This window comes from Pelecanus crispus, chromosome 6 (assembly GCF_030463565.1).
Source record: "Pelecanus crispus isolate bPelCri1 chromosome 6, bPelCri1.pri, whole genome shotgun sequence".
Taxonomy (NCBI): Eukaryota; Metazoa; Chordata; class Aves; order Pelecaniformes; family Pelecanidae; genus Pelecanus; species Pelecanus crispus.
Genome location: NC_134648.1, coordinates 21,234,605 through 21,253,740, shown reverse-complemented (window position 1 = coordinate 21,253,740; position 19,136 = coordinate 21,234,605). Strand labels below are relative to the sequence as shown.

The 19,136-nt window shown below is 47.0% G+C and overlaps 1 protein-coding gene across 1 annotated transcript in view; it reads left to right on the top strand.

Annotated features, from left to right (window-relative positions):
- Nucleotides 1–6,296: 6,296 nt before the first annotated feature.
- The window catches only part of PNPLA2 (patatin like domain 2, triacylglycerol lipase), a 30,745-nt gene continuing 17,905 nt past the window's right edge, over nucleotides 6,297–19,136 (top strand). Inside the window, 1 exon segment of the mRNA XM_075712136.1 lies at nucleotides 6,297–6,483. Within this exon segment, the coding sequence (XP_075568251.1) occupies nucleotides 6,297–6,483 (187 nt within the window).

Below are 19,136 nucleotides of genomic sequence, written 5' to 3'. Positions count from 1 at the left end.
TTCTATGATTCTATGATTCTATGACTTTATTTTTCAGGATCTGTTTAATCTATTCCAGCACATGTGAAACTGAATGGACTGCAGGTCTGAATTAGTCCAGAAACATTTTCATTTCAGAGGTAGTTACAGTAATTAGTTTTGGTAAACATCTAAAAAGCACTGAATTCATCGCTTGGTAGATTTCCAAGGTCAAGGGACAACACCAATAAAATGCTTGACTATGCTTGGATTTCATGTTACATCTGTGTGCTTAACATAGAATCTGTAACAAAAAAAATACTGCATCCTGCTCTTCATGGGACACTGAGATCAATGCAAAGGTGCTCTTCATACTGAATGGCTGTTCTGGGGGTAGCTGAACTATTGGGACATGAATCACCTTGATCTGAAAAAAAGAAACTATTTTATGAAGAGAACAGTTTCAGTTCTCCAAAAATACTAATTTCTGGTGTGCCCAGAAGAATGCATCAGCTTGGGAGGACAGTTAATTTTGCTTTTATAAAGTGTCTTCTGCTAGGTGATGATTCTGGCAGGCAACTTACCGTGACTTGTACAACAGTTTTTGGCTGTCACTGTAAGTAGGTAGAGGCCAAGTAGTACATGTGATGATCTTCCCATGTCAAGCCTCCACAGGTGCTGTCACAAAGAGGGATCCTGGAGCAGTATATACTGTGAAGCTTTTCTAACATACTTGTTTTGGAAAAAAAAAAAAAAAACACTAGCTGGTACAGCTATGTTGGTTATGAGTCATTGGACAAAGCATGGCAAGTACTTCTGAGAGGAGAGATGGGTGAAATCCAAGTAGGAAAAACTGTTTTATCTCCCTGTGGTGTACTGAGAGAAAATGCCATTACTTCACAGCAGCCAAGGGAGAGAGCAGATGAAAGTTGGAGCCTCAGACCTCAAAATGGCTGTGATCTAAGCAACTAACCTTTGCTGCCCTTCTGTGCCTGCTGCAAGACAGTTACAGGAGGTAACAGTGCCAATACCTTTCATCTACTTTAAGTTCTAGCATGGTGGTCTTTGTGTTAGTAACAAAAACTCTGTTTGCTCTAATCCTGTCAGACTTGTAATGGCTGCAGTTCGGCACTGGAAGAGGTGCAAGTATACCTGTGTTTATTTCCTTGCTGATTTCTGCATTTCAGATCACTGAAAAAGAGTGGTTCTTGGATGTGATTTTACTGCGAGGTAACCCCCTGACCCTGCAATATCGCCTTGCTTGGCTACTCCAAAAGCAAAGTCAGTGTTTCCACAGGAAGGAACTGCCCTGTCATACCATTCAGTGGGGTTTTTCCATGCACAAAGGAATTTGGTTCAGTGGCACCGAGCTATTCCATGAGTTTTGCTTTGCCCAGGCCTGTGGGACGAGACTGAAACTTGTGGTGCCAGCTGCTGGCTACTGTGATGAGGGGAGGACTACAGCTACATCTAGACTAACTTCTTTCTTCTCCCTATTTTTCTCTATCCTTCTCCCTATCACCTATTAAACCTTGAGTTATGGACCTGATCCTGTGCTGGATATCTTCTTATCACCTTTAAATTCCTTCCTGAAAGTGCATCATTTTGATGAAAACTCCTGTTGCTCAATCTGCTTTGAGAAAGAGAAGGGCATCTCATTTGGTAAATTGTTTAGAGGAGAAACTTGTAGGGGCAGCTCTCGGAGAAAGCACTGAAAATACAGCATTTGTTACACTGCCACAGGGAGCTGCTGTATTTTACATAACTGCCCTGTAGGTATTCCTTGTGAAGGTCAGGGGACAGGTCTACTCCAAGTTTTCACACACATTTTACAGAATTTGCTAAAACCGCTGCACAGTGAATGTTCTGAATGCAAAATCAAAGCATTTTAAGCTTTCTTCCCCTGTACCTATTTGTAAAACAGTTGTCACCTGATGGCTTCGTATATGAGCAGTGATGTGCCTGGAAGTGTGTTGCAGACTTGTTTGGTGCTCTGGATGGAGTTCACCATTCTGTTCTGATTGCAATGAGCTTCAGGTATGAAGGAGCTAGGATCCCTGCTCTGTGGGCACTGTTCTGAATTCTCAAGTGTCGCTGATGCATTTTTCAGGCTTAGCAATGATTTCCAAAGGCAAGGGTAGCAGTGGGGTGGACTCGTTGTATTCCGTGATGCTGTCAGAGAAAACTAGTGCCTGCAAACACTTGGAGTGGTGGCCTAGTCTGTCCCCTTGCTGAATCAATTTTGGCTAGAACTGATTTTTCCAGCTGCCTTCGTAAAGAAAGGCTCAAAGGCATTGAAGGGAAAGGATAGCCTCATGCCTGGAGATTACACTGGTAACTGATCATTATTAAATTGACAGGGGACAGTGATTTAGTCACAGGCCTGACATTGAAACATCTCAAATCAGCTTGGATTGAAAATCATTACTTACAAACACCATGGGACATGGAGAGTGACATGACATCTTCACTACTTGGAAAGCAGGGAGAATGTCCTGGACACTACTGGAAAGTAATAAGCAATGGCTCCCTGGGGCCACTGTTAAATTAACTGGTTTCACTCTTACTACTAAGGCCCAATTTTGCAAGCTGCTACATGCAGGCAGCCCTGCTGAACTCAGTAGGTTTGACTTACGTAGGGCAGAGATATCTGTAGTAGCTTTCCTAGAAGGAAAATTCAGTCCCAAGACAGCAGGACAAGGGGACTGCTCCATTGCCTCAGAAGATGCCCCTAGGAAGCAAGTCCCAAGTGTTTGCCATGGAATTGTCTGATATATGCAAACATCACAGGTAAGAAAAAGACACCAAAGTCAGGCTTTCCAGCAATGTTAACAGAACTCGGGTTGGGCTTCATGACCAGTGCCCCAGCCTTGCTGACTACAGGAAACAATACTAAAGTAAGATGCTGAAGACAACAGTATAACAGATTGCCTCCCAGCTTCCCTTTAAAATTAATTCCTGTTGACCGCCAACAACCAAGGTCTTAGCTGAAAAAACAAACAGATTGTTTGCTTGTATGGTATTATCTCATATGTACTAACTGCCCACCATTCATGTCCTGGTTTTGGCTGGAATAGAGTTAATTTTCTTCCTAGTAGCTGGCATAGTGCTGTGTTTTGGATTTAGTAGGAGAAGAATGTTGATAACACGCTGATGTTTTTAGTTGTTGCTAAGTACTGCTTATGCTAGTCAAGGACTTTGCAGCTTCCCAGGCTCTGCCAGGTACACAAGGAACTGGGAAGGGGTCACAGCCAGAACAGTTAATCCAAACTGATCAAAGGGCTATTACATACCATACGATGTAATGCTTAGTATATAAACTGGGGGGAGTTGGCTGGGGAGCAGTGATCGCTGCTTGGGAACTGTCTGGGTATTGGTCGGTGGGTGGTGAGCAATTGCATTGTGCATCACTTGCTTTGTATATTATTATTGTTATTATCATTATTATATTGTTATTATCATTACTGTTTTACTTTATTTCAATTATTAAACTGTTCTTATCTCAACCCAGGAGTGTTTCTCACTCTTACTCCTCCAATTCTCTCCCCCCATCCCATCAGGGCAGGGGGAGTGAGTGAGCAGCTACGTGGTGCTTAGTTGCTGGCTGGGGCTAAACCAGGACAATTCATTAGACTAGAAAACAAATGCAAGGAAGAGATTGCATGAGAAGCTGTCTCAGTGGCATGACAATATCCTAAGGGCAAGAGTGAATTTGCAGCATCCTGACAGGAGTTTGATACACGTGAAAAGCTGCCATGTAAATCTTGCTGACTTGGTTTATTGCAGGATTATGAGCAATTGCAGGATTATGGCAATACTTCTGTACTGAGGAGAAAAAGATTAGTTTGGGGGGATAATTTGTTTGAGAAAAACACATTTGTTTGCCAGCCTGCTAGGGCCAGTACCTAGGCAGAACTCCACAGATTACTGTTCGCATGGTTTATTTCATTAACCTGTTTTAACAAGGCAGCATTAACCTCCTCAAACAGGTAACCTCGAGGGTCAAGGCAGAGTGACATAAATAACTCAGGATGAGATTAATGTTGAGAAATCAAGTGAAACTACCTCCAGCATTGTCACAGCATTGTTGTTTCTATTTTCCAGACACAACAGGAAAGTTTGTGAAATGCTGAAAAAAGAGGAAGCAGCATTGGCTCGAGAACGAAGCTGTTCTTGCGGTTACAAATGTCAAGGAGGTATCTGCAAACAAGGTTCAGTATTTAGTTTCGCCACAGATTTCTGCTAAAGTCACAGCCCATTGACTAGTTCTTCTCCAGCACAATCCCTGTTCTGGAAAATGCAAGACACAATGTTTTCTTTGGGTTTGGCTGCATAGAAATACCTTTCCACGTCACCAGAAGCATGGGGGGAAAGCACTATGATTGTCTTGGTGTTAAGAGCCTTTAAGAGAGTCAAGGCTCAGGTGCGTGCCAGTGTTCACCTCTTCAGGTGGAGGAGATGAGGGCTGACAAGGGTTACGTAACCACATCAAACGCAAAGGAGGAAATAAATTACAAAAGCAAGTAGAGGTATGAGAGGAAGAGAGGGAAGGGTGGGTATACAGGGCATAAACAGAGGACTTGAGATAAGTACGGGTAATTCTTCAGGTCCTCCAGGATGGAATGGAGCTAATATGTATCAAGGGTACTTCCTGGCAGCTAGGTGAGGTGGTGGGCTCTGGGATAGGACCTGGAGGAAAGATAAGGCTAGATTCCTGCCTGTCTGACAGAAGGAAAGTGCAAAGGTTTAGTGAAAAAGCACTCTGTAGAGGCTGGAGTATGAGGCCTAAATTGAGCTCAAATATTGGATTTATACAAGGGTTACCTGCTGAGTTTGGTTGCTTCCAGCAGCTGACTGTGAGGCAGTAGACAGCTTGCTTACAACCTGGATGGCCCCTCTATGGGGAGGGTACCAGCCTCCCTCATACCCTTTGAAAGGACATTTGGAGTGGAAGGAACAGGAGAGGGCCTACTTGGGATGACCGCCATTAACATAATGGGTGAAATTCCTGTGGGGAGGAAGGCCTAGCTTTGCTTAGTTTGAGAGCTGTTAAGGATAGGTATAATAGTGTCCCAAATGAGAAACTTCTGACCAGTTATAAGAAAACTAATGCAAATAGATTTATGCCAAAATGAGGTAAGACTTTTTTTTTAAAAACAACAACTTTGGTAGTGCTTTTGCCCCATGTTGATTCTATTAAAAAACTACTTAAGCTTTTTGTTTTCTATCCCCCAAGCCTCCCTCCTGTTGATCTTGCTTCCTTGCTTTGAGCACCCACTTCTTTTGCTATGCTTTTGATGTTCCTGTAAACTTTCACACTTACCTACCTGTCTGAATGACTATAGTCTGTATTGTTTATGACAAAGGGATATTTCCAGCTTCTGAAATCTATTTTGATCTCCTAATAGCGCTGGCCTCTTACCCAGTGCTGCTCTGTGGCGAGCTGATATGCCGTGGGCTTGCCTGTGCTAAAAGCTTGTGCAGGAGCACTACTGAAAACTGCAGTTGCGCTGACCAAAGGTAAGCATTTTGGTGAGCTTAGAGGCACGTAGAGAAAACTTTTAAGAGAAGGTTAGCAAAGGTAAGCAACTGTGTGTGTTTTCGTGAGTTTAGAAGCAGAGAAAGCTGTTGAGAGAAGGGTTGCCTTTCTCTCTGCTCGTGCGCTGTGGCGATGCTGAGCTTGCCTCCCTCTGGCTCCTCAGCTTTTTATGAAAAGGGAAAGCTTTTCCCTTCCTCTCGTGTTTCTTGCCCATCTCCCGAAAGACAAAGGACTGTACTTACAGGAAACTTCAAGAACTTGGAGCAGAGGCCTCCAAGAAACAGTGTGGTTTTGGGGGGGGGCGGAGGCCGGCTGCTGCCCCGGTACACAGCAAGGTTTGGGGTGCTGCGAGAAGCCGTAATCCTCCCCCTTCCCCCTTCTCATCGAAGGGACTGGCTTAGCCTCTGCCACTGAAGGAAGGCTCCGGTACGGCTGCCGCGGCGCAAGAGGCGGCGAATAACCGCAATGCCCACGGGGCCGGCTCCCTCGGCTGAGAGAGGGGTTCACCGGAGGAAGGGTTGGAAGGAGGGGCCGGGACCTTCCCGCCCAAGGCAGGGGCCGAGGGCGGGCCCGCGGGCCGGTCCGCCTCATATAAGCTCGGCGGCTGGCGCCGGTAAGCCCGTGGCAAGGACCTCCGGTCTCGCCACTTCCTGCCTCAGCAGTGGCGTCTCCCGGCTCTCGTCCTCCATTCCGCCCGCCCAGGGGCGGTGTGCTGTGACAGGAGCCCCGCGGCTTCCCCTCCTCGTCGCGGCTGCTTCTTCCCCACCACCCCTCCCGCCTTCAGCGGGGCGCGGAGGCCATGTTCCCCCCGGACTCCACCTGGAATATCTCCTTCGCCGGCTGCGGCTTCCTGGGGGTCTACCACATCGGGGTAGCCAGCTGCCTGCAGGAACATGCCCCCTTCCTCGTCGCCAACGCCAGGAAGGTCTATGGCGCCTCAGCCGGGGCGCTCACCGCCACCGCCCTCGTCAGCGGCGCCTGCCTCGGTAAGCGCGGGGCGGGCGCGGAGCCCTCGGCACCGGCGGGCGGCGCGAAGCCGGCCTGAGCCGCCGGCGCTGTCACAGCCAGCCGGCTGCCAGAGCCGAGCGCTCAGTCAGGTCTTCCCTTCGTTGTTACGCGCTTCTTAATTACAGCAGCAGCGGGGCCGGTGGAAATAGCGCTCTGCCTTCCTCCTCGTTCTTCCTAAACGCGTGCGGTGCTTTGCTTTTGAAGGCCTTTGCCTCAGTATTCGCACACGCGCCCCCGGTCCCTCGCGGGTGGCTGTGTGCCTCAAGCTGAGGTCCAAGGGGGTGCTGGAGGCACCCCGGCTCCGTCAGGCGGTGAAGCCCGTGTCCAAAATGGGCACCTGGCCCCTGTGGGATGGAGGGTGGGTGCGTGCTGCTGCGCTCCGCAGCATAGGTGTCTGCGGAGGGGACCGGCGAGACCCCTGAAGGCAGGAAATCAGCGCAGTCGTTCTGGTTTTGACCCCCACCGTAGTCGCATGGACTTGTAAGGGCTCAGTTCTTGGGTTTGGCTTGCTTCAATGTAGGTCTGGTGGGGAGAGGAGCCGACCTCTCGCCCCTGTGGGCACCAGCTGCTAGTGGCTGCAAACAGGGGGCAAAGCAGCTGGAGACGGAGACGTGAAGCAGCATGTTGTGTGTGTGGATTAGAGTTGAACAGCATCTCCAAGTAACTAGGAAATCTCTCTTTATTCTTTCTTAGTATCTTTATTTCTGGAAGAGAGTTATTCCTGGGGGTGTAGGGCACTGGGGAATTTTCTTGCCCTCTGCAAGAGCTAGATCTCCAGTTTAGCTAGGTATTATCTCTGTTTTCAAGTTACAGAAGAAACCTTAAAAAGTTACCTCTGAAACAGGCACACAATGTCATCTGTCCCTGCTTAGGGCATGTCTGGGGAACAGCTGAAGAGAATGGTGTGTGGTGCCTCCTGTTTTTTTGCTGTTTTGAAGTTCAGCTGTTTTGCATATGGGGGGAAAAGTCAGGAAGCATGTGCCAGACTCTGTACTTGGAAGCTTTTATTTTGAGAATAACAAATGTAGAAAAGTATCTTAAACTTGAAAGGAGAATGTGGTGTGAGACAATCAGGTATATCTACTTAGTCTCAGAGCATTATGAGCCTCTCCTAGAGCCAAGTGAAACCAGAGCTGTTTACTGCTTGAACTCCTTTCACTGTGATCACAGGCATCTTTCTACAGCACCCCCTGTTCTTTGGGGACAGGTAGAGTTTTGAGATGTAGCCTTCATGCAGCAAAAGTTAGCTTTTTCTGTGTAGTTAGGTTTGATGTTTCCCCTTCCTTAGGATTTTGTTTACAGAAATGCCTGATGAGGTGTAGTCATTGTTTCTGGAGCTTGATGGGAAGCTCTTACAAGCTGTTCAAACCCCGGTCTGGGATCTCAAAGGCTGTAGTCATGCCATGGTGCCAGCTTTTACTGTGGACAAGGGACAAGGCCTCCTCTAATCCCTTCTCCTGCAGGGATCCATTTGCTGATAGCTGACAGAGATTTGGTTGCTTTACTTGCTGTTGCTTCTGTTGAAGCGGTGGCTGCCCAATTAGTTCCCTAACTGGGAACTCCCTGTGCTACTTGGAGGTGTGGCATGAACATGAGACAGGATGACAGCAGTGCCCAAGTCCTTTGCCTTGCTCAGATGACATTATAGTGCTCAGCATGTCTGTTATTATTTCTACCTTGTTCTTGCTATTTATATGTTGAGAGCATCCGTGGTGCGCCTAGGCATTGCCCTCAGGGGGTTACCCAGCCTGGTAAAGAGCTTTCTGTGAATCAGGATTAGAATAGGTTTTCCCACTCCCCATAAGGTAAAAGGGGAAGCATGATAAAGAGGACTGAACTAGTGGCCACCTTCTAGGTAGCATTAACCTCCCTCCTGAAAGAGGGCAAACCATGCTGTTTAAAGCCAGCCAAGGCTTGGGTGTTTGAATCCTGTCTTAAGTTTGACATCTCTGGGGATAGTTTTCTTTTGACTCTGCCTGTGTGGCTGGCATGTGTCTTAGGTAGAGAGCAGTTCTAAGGCAACAGAGCGGACTTCTGAAAGTAAAAGCAAACGGGGTGCTTGGTTGGGGCATGGTATCGCTGTACTTTGTCCCTGTCATAAAACCTCCTGACGGTGCAGATTCCAGGCTGAGGTCCAGGGGTTGCAATGAAATCATAGGGAAGAAGGGATGGGGCAGAAGGTACAGCTGCAGCCTGTACTAGGAGAGCAGTTCATCCCGAGCAGGATTCCGAGTATGTGTTTGCCATGCAGCTGGTTTCTGTCTGAGAGTAGGTGTAATAGCTTGTGGGCTTTGAAGCTTATGGCAACTGCTACCCGCCACTGTCTGTTGCTCTGTCCTTCAAATTGGAATGCTATACAGTGTGTCTTGATGGATGACAAGCAGAGAGGAATTTTGCAGAAGCCTTGCTTATTTGGCTGTATGTAGATAAGGTTAGTGCCTTCATGCATCTGTACTTGGCTCTGAACTCAATGACACTCTACTGTGCAAAGATAAATACTTCCTGGGGAGGAGTGGAAAAACCTCTTCCTTTGTGGTTTTTCTTTGGTTCTGATCCTTTGAGACCCTGATCAGAGAGAACAGAAATTCTCCTTGCCTTCAGAGTGTAAGATGCCCCTTAGTAGTTTCTTTTCTGGCTTTTTCCTTCCGGCCTTTGCATCTGTTCAGCTTGCCTCTGAGCTGATTCTGCCATCTCCCTGAATTAAGACCACACTGTCATCATCTGTATGTGGCAGTAAGGCTTTGCTATGGGCTAATACTGAACTGAAAGCCCTGACCAAATGACCTGCAGCCTTGAGGCCTCACTGTGGACTTAAAAGGCGCACTTGAGAATACCAAATAAAACAACATTGGGCGTTCATATTAGGTAGACAGAGGACCTTCTTTCTAAATAAGAGGCCAGGAGGTATTTATGGTCTGATATGACCTCGCCTAGCTCTTGTTAAGCACTTTACCATTAAGTTGTAGTGATCTTGGATTTATTCTTCAGGGCTACAACAGCGGTGTTGTCCCACATCTGAAGTTCTCTCTCCAGCTTTGAGGCTCTTCTGATCACTGGCATGAAAAAACATTGCTATTTTTCCACTAGAATAATCTGTGTGGCTGTCAAGGTGCATCGGGCAGTCTTGCATGTTTACAAGTTACTTGATTGTGCATACTGCAGTGTTGTACCATGAATCACTTCTTGTCCTGAGGGTTTTCTGGGAAATGGCCTTCTGTCATACGTATGTCTTCTCTTGGGGCTGTTGGGAGTCCAGCACACCAGGAAATGCACCTTTCTATGCCAAGCAACTGAGAAGTCCTTTTGTGCTGGCTTTGCAGTCTCCTCCTTACGCGTACCTCAAATCCTGCAGCTTTTCACAAACTCTAGGCCTGGAGCTCTTGGGATGCTTACTTGTCTGAATAAATCCTTAAGTCACTGGGCCTGGATGAGTAAAACTGGCTTATGTGACATGACGAGGTTGTCCTTTTTTCAGTCACGAGTAATGCTAAAATGCAGCCACTGTCAGATTCTTAAATCTTTAATACAGAGTAGGAGATGTATTTTTGTTAAGGGTCTTGAATCATCTCACTCCAGTGAGCTGCATGGGATTTGGTGTGCCCGCTTTGGAAGCATAGAAGCCTGGATGAATGATGGGATGTGAACTTGTAAACTTGTAATCACTGAAAAGCTGGTTTTGAGCTGATGCTGGGGTCCTAGACTGTGCTTGTGACTCATAGTTAATGAACAGCATCTCAATTGTCTGGGTAGCACGTGACTATTGTCCTATACAGCTCTCATCTGAGGGTGGACTGGAACTGCTGAATTGCTTCTTTTTTGGGGGAAGAGGTGGATTATGCTGTCGGAGGCAAAGCTGGTTATCAAACCCCCATCTGTGGGAGTTAGCTGTTCTCCTAAAGCATGATAATGTCAGCAGAAAATGATAAAGCAAGCTGGTGGGATGCTTCTAGTACTGAGAATACAGAAAGGAGGCCATATATCTGCTAGATTGAGCAGTGTTGTTTGGGGTGTTCTTTGGAGAGCAATTCTTGGGTTGTTTACAGGAATTTTTTTTTTTTTTTTTTTTTTAAAAACTAGTATCTTAGCCAGGACTCTGTCTCAGGCTTGAGCCGAGATGAAGTTAACAGTTATTTGACATTCAGGTTTGCTTGTTAGTTGTCACCATGTGACCACCAGGAAATGTGCTGCTGAACTGTAGAGACTTTTTCCATTGGGTTGCAGGAGTTAAAACAAACCAACCAACCAACCCTCTTTTACCTTTTGAAATTAAGATAATGAATGATAGCAGCATATTAAATGTTGTGCTCCTGAAATTTGATTATGTGCATGCGAAGGCTTAAGGACTGGTCATGGAGGTTATTTTCTCTGTGTGTGTGGCGTCTAACACCAAATCCCAGATTGAGAGGGAAATAAATCAGCTTAGTCTCTATGGAGTCCTCAGAGCAATGCCAGTTTATGCTGGCCAAAGCGTGAATCACGAAGCTTATCCTAGGGGAAGTATATGTGATGCTGTCTTGTGTGGCTGTGTGAAGAGATCTATAGGTCTTCTCAGGTACACGAAAAGAAAGCTTCATAGCATCTGTGGCTTCTCAAAACTCGAGTTGCCCCCTGCACAGGAGATTGTCATTTGTATCTCCTGCAAAGGCCCTAGCTGGGGAAAAAGTTGTTGAGCTCAGCAGCCCCAGCCCAGTCAATGGAAGGAGAGGCACCCTTATGTATGTACATAGAGACATGGATGTAATTCATGGGGAACCTCCTGGCGTTCCCTGGAAGCAGTAAAGCTCCAGCTTCTTTCACTGGTGGAAAATAGAGGTGGATGGGGGGATGTTCTGTGCTGACATATGCAGAAATGTTCACAAATGTTCACTGGCTTGGTGGAGAAGCTGCTGTGCCTGGATCAGTGCCATCAGCAGTCACAGGGCTGCAGGCTCGGGTGTCCAGATGAGTAAGCTGACAGCCAAGCAGCCGGAGCACCCTGCAATACCTATTGCTGGGAGGGAAGGAACTTGTTCTTGCTGTCTGCATGGCTCTAATAAGGAAGTTCCCATGAGGAAGGGTGCTCTTACAGGCATCATGTTGGATGACTGCAAGGGAAGCCAACCAGCCACTTTTAGTGAAAAAGACAGTCATAGCAATGCATGTGTTTTATTGTGTTGTCACCCCACATAGATAGTAGGTGTGCAGAGCAGCTTGGTGCTCAGCCTTGCTCCGTCAGCCTCTGCAGCAGCTGTGCAGTGTCAGTGGCAACAACACAAGTGATCTTTCATGGTCACTCTTCTGACCCATAATTTCAGCATCTCTCTTGAACTTGTAGTATATCCAGGCTGTTCCACTTCTTTCTGCCTCTTGTCTCTCAAACCTCTGCAAGGCACCTGCAAGTCTTCTCTATAAAGTATGAGAAGCTGTTGTGTGTTCTTCAGGATCCTATGTCCAGTTATTGATTATGTTTGAAAGTTAAGTTTAGGCCTGATAAATCAAAAACCTTCCTCGGATTCCTTGCTTTGTCTTCCAGTTCCAAACTCCTGCTGCTGTAGTGGTTACAGCAGCTCTGCCTGCATGTCCAGTAGCTGATGGTGTTTGTTTCCTGTCTGTCAGAGGGCTGTGCTGCCTTCCAGTGCAGTGGGCTTGGGAGTGACTATACTTTGATGCCAGCCCCCTGCTTGCTCTGGGCTTTTCCATGTTTCCCTCTGCACCCTCCATGAAGCAGGGATGAAATGTTCACCACCTTGGCTGCAGAGGATTTTCAACTCTGCTGTGCATGCTTTGTACTGTACTTGAAGAGGACCATGCAAGGGGTGGAGAAATGGTAAGTTGGTCAGCATTCCTTCTTTCCAGAGCTGGGAACGGACAAGCCTCCTAATTCCAGGGCCTTTGCAAAAACTCAGAAATCTTCTACTCAAAGGAGCAGCATGAGCAGGTGAGTCCTGTCCACCTTGCTCTCCACAAGGCAAACCCTACTGCTGGCTGAATTCCAAACTGGCCACTGCTTTTCCATTGAATACTCTGCACTTCTACACTTCTGTTGCCCAGCTGTAATACTCGGCCTCTTTCTTTCTGCTAAGTGTTCCTGGGACTTGAGGTGAAAGTCAGGATGTGCCTTCAAGAATCTGGGAGTCAAGGGAGGCCAGGTATGTGTATTTGCCTTGGGCTGACTTCCTTGTCAAGCAGGCATAAGGCACCAGAGAGAGCAAGAGCTGGTTAAAAGGAGGGATAGAGGAAATGATTCCATGTAGAAGGCCCTAAATGATTCTATGCCCTTGGGAAAAGGCAGAATGCATCCTGGAAGTGATAGGGTCTGGGGCAGTAGGAAATCCTCTAGAATCAGCAAGCTTAATGAATTGTCTTCTGCAAGTGTTTCCCAGGCTTTTGGCTATGCTGTGCCTGGAAGATTTCTTCTGAGAATTAACCTCTCTCTTCCTCTTCATACACTGCAGTTTGTTTGGATGGATACTAGTTTTGGAAGCCTTTTGGGTTAGGATTTAAAGGATTGAATACCATTTTAGTGTTGGAGGCTCTGGCAGTGTCTCTGAGCTGCCATGCCATGGATTATCTAGTTTAGCATCCTGAAATAGAGCAGGTGGCACCTGAGGGTGTAAGTGAATCAGGGAGCCTTTTACAGATGTTAATTGCAAGAGCTGCTCTTGCCACCTTCATTGAATGCTGCTGATTCAGGGCTGGGCCTGGCAAGAAAGTTATTCCGGTGTGTCATGGAGGCAGGGTGTGGATTCAGGCTGCCATAGTTATGTTGTGCATGGAGAAAGTTACGGCCCTGTTTCAGAGTGGCCTGTCAGCACAGGGGGAGTTACATTGATTTATCTAGCCCAGTGTTCTTATATAATGGGATTGGTAAAAACTTCTTTGTGGTAACAGACTAACCACTTACCTACTAGCCATACTTCCACACACAGAAGAGTTCATTCTCTTGCTGCTCTCCTTGCTTGTGCACTGCGCAGCCTTGCAGGAAGGGTTGAGCAGAGGCTCTTCCCTTGCAGGGGTCTGTGCAGCCCTCTGTGAGCAGCTCCTGTCACATGGCTCACATGGCTGCTTTCAGAACCATCTTGATGCCCAGGAGTTGTGGTTGGGGAACTGTTGCTGAAGTCCATGGAAGAAAGGTGATGTCAGTCTCCAGATATTCTTGTGTCATGGCTCCCAAGGAATGCAGCCTGCCTTGCGGTCTGACTGAAGATGCTTCCCAAATAAGATTAATCATCAAAATGAGATTCCTTCTAGAACAAAATGCCTGTGCCTCTTCTGAGGACTGCTTTGGAACAAAGCTGCTCATTCTCGCTTCCTTGCTGGTAGCAGGTTCTGCTCATGCCATGGCTAGTGGGGAAAAGTTCAGGGGTGTAAAGTGACACTTAACATGCCTGTATGAGATGGAAGGGCAAAGCGGGCACAGCAAGCAATGTGCTCGCAGGTGCATGGAAAGTGCTTGGCATGGATTGGAGCAGTTGGCTAGCTGTGCAAGCATGAGGGAGCTGGGCATGACGCAGGCTGAGGGCCAGTGAAGGACTGCAGGGCTATTCCTTTCATTCTTTGCCAGGGTGAGACAGTGCTTTAGCAGCCACTCAAGTGTACAGTGAGAAAGGACAGGGGAGGAGGAAGACGGCCTGCCCTTTTCTGCGTGACAGCACCAGCCATGTCGCTGGTAACATCTTTGGTGAACGCAAAACAATCGCTGCCTGCGAGCATGCAGGAGAGCATTTAGCAGATGTTAGACCAAAAGCTGTGTGTGTGCCTTGCTTTGGTGTGGTGAGCCAGTTGAGGGTAATGGCTAGTGTGTGATAAAGCTGAAGTGATGTTGGCATGGCAGCTATTTCTTCAGGCTCTGGAAACGTAAATGATGACTGCTCACTCCACTTTATCTTCACCAGTTTGTGGTGCAGGTGCCTGGCAAAGGTATCTACTCTCTCTCTTCTTCCAAAGCATCTTGCCTCTAGTGATACCTCCACTGTGAAGTGGAAACAGTGCGCTCTTTCTCTAGGTGTGTGGTGCCATCCTGCAAACTGACCCTGAGAAATGAGCATGGAGGGTGTGTGTGTAACATTGTGCGTGTCGATGAGACTTCTGCACCAGTTCCTGTTCAGAATAATGACTACTGGAGGCTTTGTGTTAGTGGTTCTCACGTGGATGAATAAAGCAAGAGTTCAATGTGGTTCCGCTTTTGCCTCTATGCAGGGCAGAGGAAAAAGGCAATTTTGCATTATTACAACATGTTTTCCGGTCCTTTTCTCCCCTTCACTAGCTTTTTCTCACTGTGTACTTGCTTTTAAAAAGTGATCCAAAACCCAGCATTGCTCTAGCTGAGACTAAGCTGCACCTTCTCTTACTCTGTGAATCCCCTTTTCTTGTCATCCCATGCAATTGTGTTGCACTATAGCATTGGCAGGGATTGATGGATGGATGAGGACAGGACATGGCTTTCAGTACAGTTTGTCTGCAGTCCTGAGCAACTTTTCCTTTTCATATGCTGTTAATACCATTTAATTTCTCTCTAATGCAATGAACAGAAATGCAGCATTAACCCTCGTGTTAGGGAATACAATGGAGAAAGATTAGGCTAATGGGGATTGCTGTTGTGGTTGTGAGAGCATTATCCTGGCTGCCTGCCTGAACTGAGCTGCCTCTTGGCCTTCCTATTGATTGTTTCTCAGTACCAACTGTGCTGTTTTCCAGTTGGTGTTGCAAGAGTAAATGCTCCAGTCCTGGCCACAGAAAGAAAGCAGGCCTCAGCTTGCAGAACTTCAGTTGCCTGGTGAGGCTTTGGTGTGCCAACACTACAGTAAGCCCTGTGCAAAGGTTTAGCTTAGAGAATGAGCTCTTGTGCCTGTTCTCCCAAAGCCTTTTTGCTTCTGTACAAAGCAGAGCAACCTGCCTTAATGTGAGATGAGGTATAAATTGTGCATCTGCACTTTGCCTTGCACGAGGGTCCTACCCTGTATGTACCAGTGGGTGGATAGGCAGGCAGCAGTCACTGTGGGCTGCCTGGTGAGATGCTCTGTGCAAGAGGAAAAAAACGGAGCAACTTAAAAGCAGATCTTCTCCTTATGCTCCCTACATCCAGGATGTGGCAGTAGTTCTGGTTCATCTATTATCTGGTATCCAGAGCACACAAAATAACCATCTCTTTTGGCTCAAAGGGGAAAAATGGCTCCTTTTGCTTTGGCTTTATTTGAATAGATAAAGTGACCAACAGCTTTTTGCTTTTTTCCCAAATTTTACTTGAAATAGAAAAGTAAACATCTTGGACAAACTTTTTAATAAGAGGGTGGCTTCTGGCTCTGAAGCAGTTGCAGGTGATCTGCATTTACTTAGCCCTCCTGCCACAGGCTGTGTTGTGTCTGAACTTTGCAATGCTGACTACTGAGAATCTGAGCCAGAAAGTGTTGTGGGCTGAGCCCTTCCTTCAGCATCTACCTCTGGCTGTGAGAGCTGGCCCTACTTGAAAAGCTGTCTCTTCCTTTTGGTGTTTCCACTGCCCCACCTGTAAGGTCAGAATAGGTGTTGCTTACCGTAGTCTGATAGGGATCCCTAGGAGTTACTCCAATAGGGTATGTATCAGTGCCCCTCACTCTTGACCAAAGTGGGAGAAAGACCATTATTTACAGCAGGTGGCCAGGCGTTTTAAGAAATCTCCTTTGCAAAATAATTTGCTTGTTGAGCTTGGGTTAAATCCCTGCACAGGGCCCCTGATGGGAAGGGTTACCTGCCACAGGGAACAGCCAGTCAAGCAGTAGGGCTGTCTGCAGACTGAATGGGTGTGTGTTGTGAGGGGAGTTGTGTTTGCTACCTATGTATCACCAAAAAAAAGAGAAAAGCTTCCTTCCTGTATCTCTTATCTGGAGCCAAGGCAGCTGAGCTGTTTCTTATCTGATGGCAAAACAGTAGGAGAGAAGGATTGAGTGAAAACCATAAAATAAATATACCTCAGAACAACAAAAATTAGGGAAGTCCCAGAAGAACAACTTGTTTTGGTACATGTTGTTTCTCAATCTTACTGGCTTACAGGAAGATGTGTACAGTTATGTAAAGGTCCCTTTAGAGGCTCCACTGCTAGCTGCCATCCCCCAACCTCAAATATTTTAAAATGGGCAGTTTTTTCTTTGTGTTAAATAGTGGGAGTTACACAACTTCTGACAAGTGAGGGATAGATATCGTTTCCACACCAAATGCTTTTAGGCATCTGTATAGGATTTCACACTGAAAGTAAAAAGCTGTTACCAGCTGTGGGGTAAACCTGTCACCTGAAACTGTCTTATAAGGGCAGATCATAAGACATCACTCTCACTTTATTTTCTGCTGACATGAATTTGACATTCATCTGGCCTCGCTGATAGGCAGTCAGAGAATATCTTGGGTCAGGTTCCCATTCAGCACAAGTTGGCCTTTGTTCAGCTTAGCTCAGCTGAAGGTCTGCCTGCTTCTTGCTTTCTTGGGACAGTGAGTGGAAATCAGGTGGCTTCAGTATGAGTGTGGGAAGAGGAACAGAAGTCCAGCCAAGCAGTGGGGTCCTTCACAAACTGAGGTCACTGCCCAAAAGAATTGGGGCTGTCCTTGGATCACCAGCACATTCCTATGCACTGCTCTTTGGGGTGAATAAATGGGCATTTTCTGCCAGTCTGAGCTGATGTTTCCTGTGAGGAAACATCCAATAAAGGTCTCTTAATTATTTTTCTAGATGTCAGCTTGCAAACTTCGTTTTGGTGCCTCTTGTTTACAGCTTTACATTTTTGGGCTGGTGACAGGACTGTGTTATAATTAGGACTGTATCATCTCCTGGGAGAGGCCAGGCAGGAAAAGTATGCACATTGATTACTCTCAGTATTCAGAGAAGAGGCAGGTGCAGGAGCTGTGTGTGCTGAGCTGGAGCAGCCTGGGGATCTGTGCACAGGAAGAACGCAGGACAGCTCTCCGGAAACCCACAGTCATCATTAGAGACAGGCTTTTAGCTCTTCCATGGGTGAAGTACAGGAACAGCTGAAATAGCAAGGGGTAGGCAACCAAGCTAAATTACCCTTGAGGGAGATCATGCTAGTAAATTCCTTCTGACTCATCCTATTCCTAAATTTAAGTCTGGACTTGGATCATGGGAAACATGGGAACTCCAATGATGCTCAGCAACTATCTGAGTTGAAAGCAAAGTGTGAAGATTATAGCTTGGGACTCTTGCAGGGAGCATCTGTGTTGAGCATCACACAAACATCGCTCCAACAGATACTAAGCAGAACTTAAGCAGCTCCAGAATGTGGTCCCTGGTTATGGTACCCAGGAGCTGGCTCCTATCCTGAAAATCTTGCAGTAAAAGTAGCTTGGTCATGCCATCCCAAACTAACAAGGCATTGGGCTCTCCAGGTGCTGGAGGAATGTCAAAAGCACCTGCACTTCCTTCTGCTAGCTTGCTTCCTTTCAAAGCTTTTGGTATCAGTGTGTCTGGCCAGTCTGGAGCCTTAGTTGGGTAATGGGACTGAGGAGAGAAAAGCGGTGTATTGCTGATGTGTAGGGAGGAGTCCATTTGAATTCTTGTTGGTGCTGAATGAGAAGCAGGTTTAGCAGGGGTCTGCACAGTTCCCTGCCTGCTCCATTAGTCCAGGTGAGGTACAGCATCTGCAGTCTGGGGTGTGACCTCTCTGTGTATGCCTCCTACCAGCAGGGACAGGAGATGCTGCCCCTGCATGCTGCCCCACTGTCTGTGCCATCCTCTGTTCTCCATCCCTGTTGGAGAGCCTTTCCTTTAAGCTTGCATCCTGTTTACTGCTGCACTAGCCAGGGAGCAGGAATGTCCCTGGCACAGAGGGTGATCTTTGTGCTGATGTGGAGCTCTTCCAGAGGGAGCTGCAGTGTCATGGGTGAGCCGCAGTCACAGAAGCTGCTGGGTGGAATGTCCAGAATGCCACTCTCCCTCTTCAGCCTGCTGTGTTCCTATTTTTGTTTGTGTCTTAGGGTTTTTTTTTTTTCCCCCACTTGAAATACTTTGCAGGTCAGCTGTCCTTTTGCTGACTGGCAAATGGATATCAGTGTGGTCTGATGTCAACAGGTGAGCATCATAGTGTCCTTGGTGCAAAGGCCCTGCTGCTGAAGATACAGGTCTGAAGAGGCCCTTCTTCCCCACTTGCCACCCCTCCTGCCAGGGGGTGTTTAACCTTTGTGACGGTCCTCATCCTTATGCATTGCACAGGCTTAAAGTATCCTTTGTGTTTCACCTCAGAGCTCTTAGCTGTGGTTGAGGGTCTTCCTGGCTGCCTGGCTAACACCAGTTTTAGGTGATTGATCTTCAGCTCTTCTCCTTTGCCAGAGACAGAGGAGTAGCAGGCTGCTGTGGCTGGAGGTTTTTGTATACAGTTATAAATAGCACATGCTGCTTGAATGCTTTTCAGGTCAGAGAAGGGTAGTTGAGGGAAATGGGCCTTCTGAGTAAAAGGTGATGAAGCTTGTGATGGGCCTTAGAGAGCTACTGCAAGGAGAGCTCAAAGGAACTATCTATCTCCTCTCTTCTTGCTTCTCTTGGAAGTGGGTGACCTGTATCTTGTTCTAGGCTTTTGAACATTTATTTATATATTGTGGTGAGCAGCTGTGCCCAAGAACACAAGGCAGTAGAGACTTAGATACTGGGTTATTTTGGAGTCAAGCATGA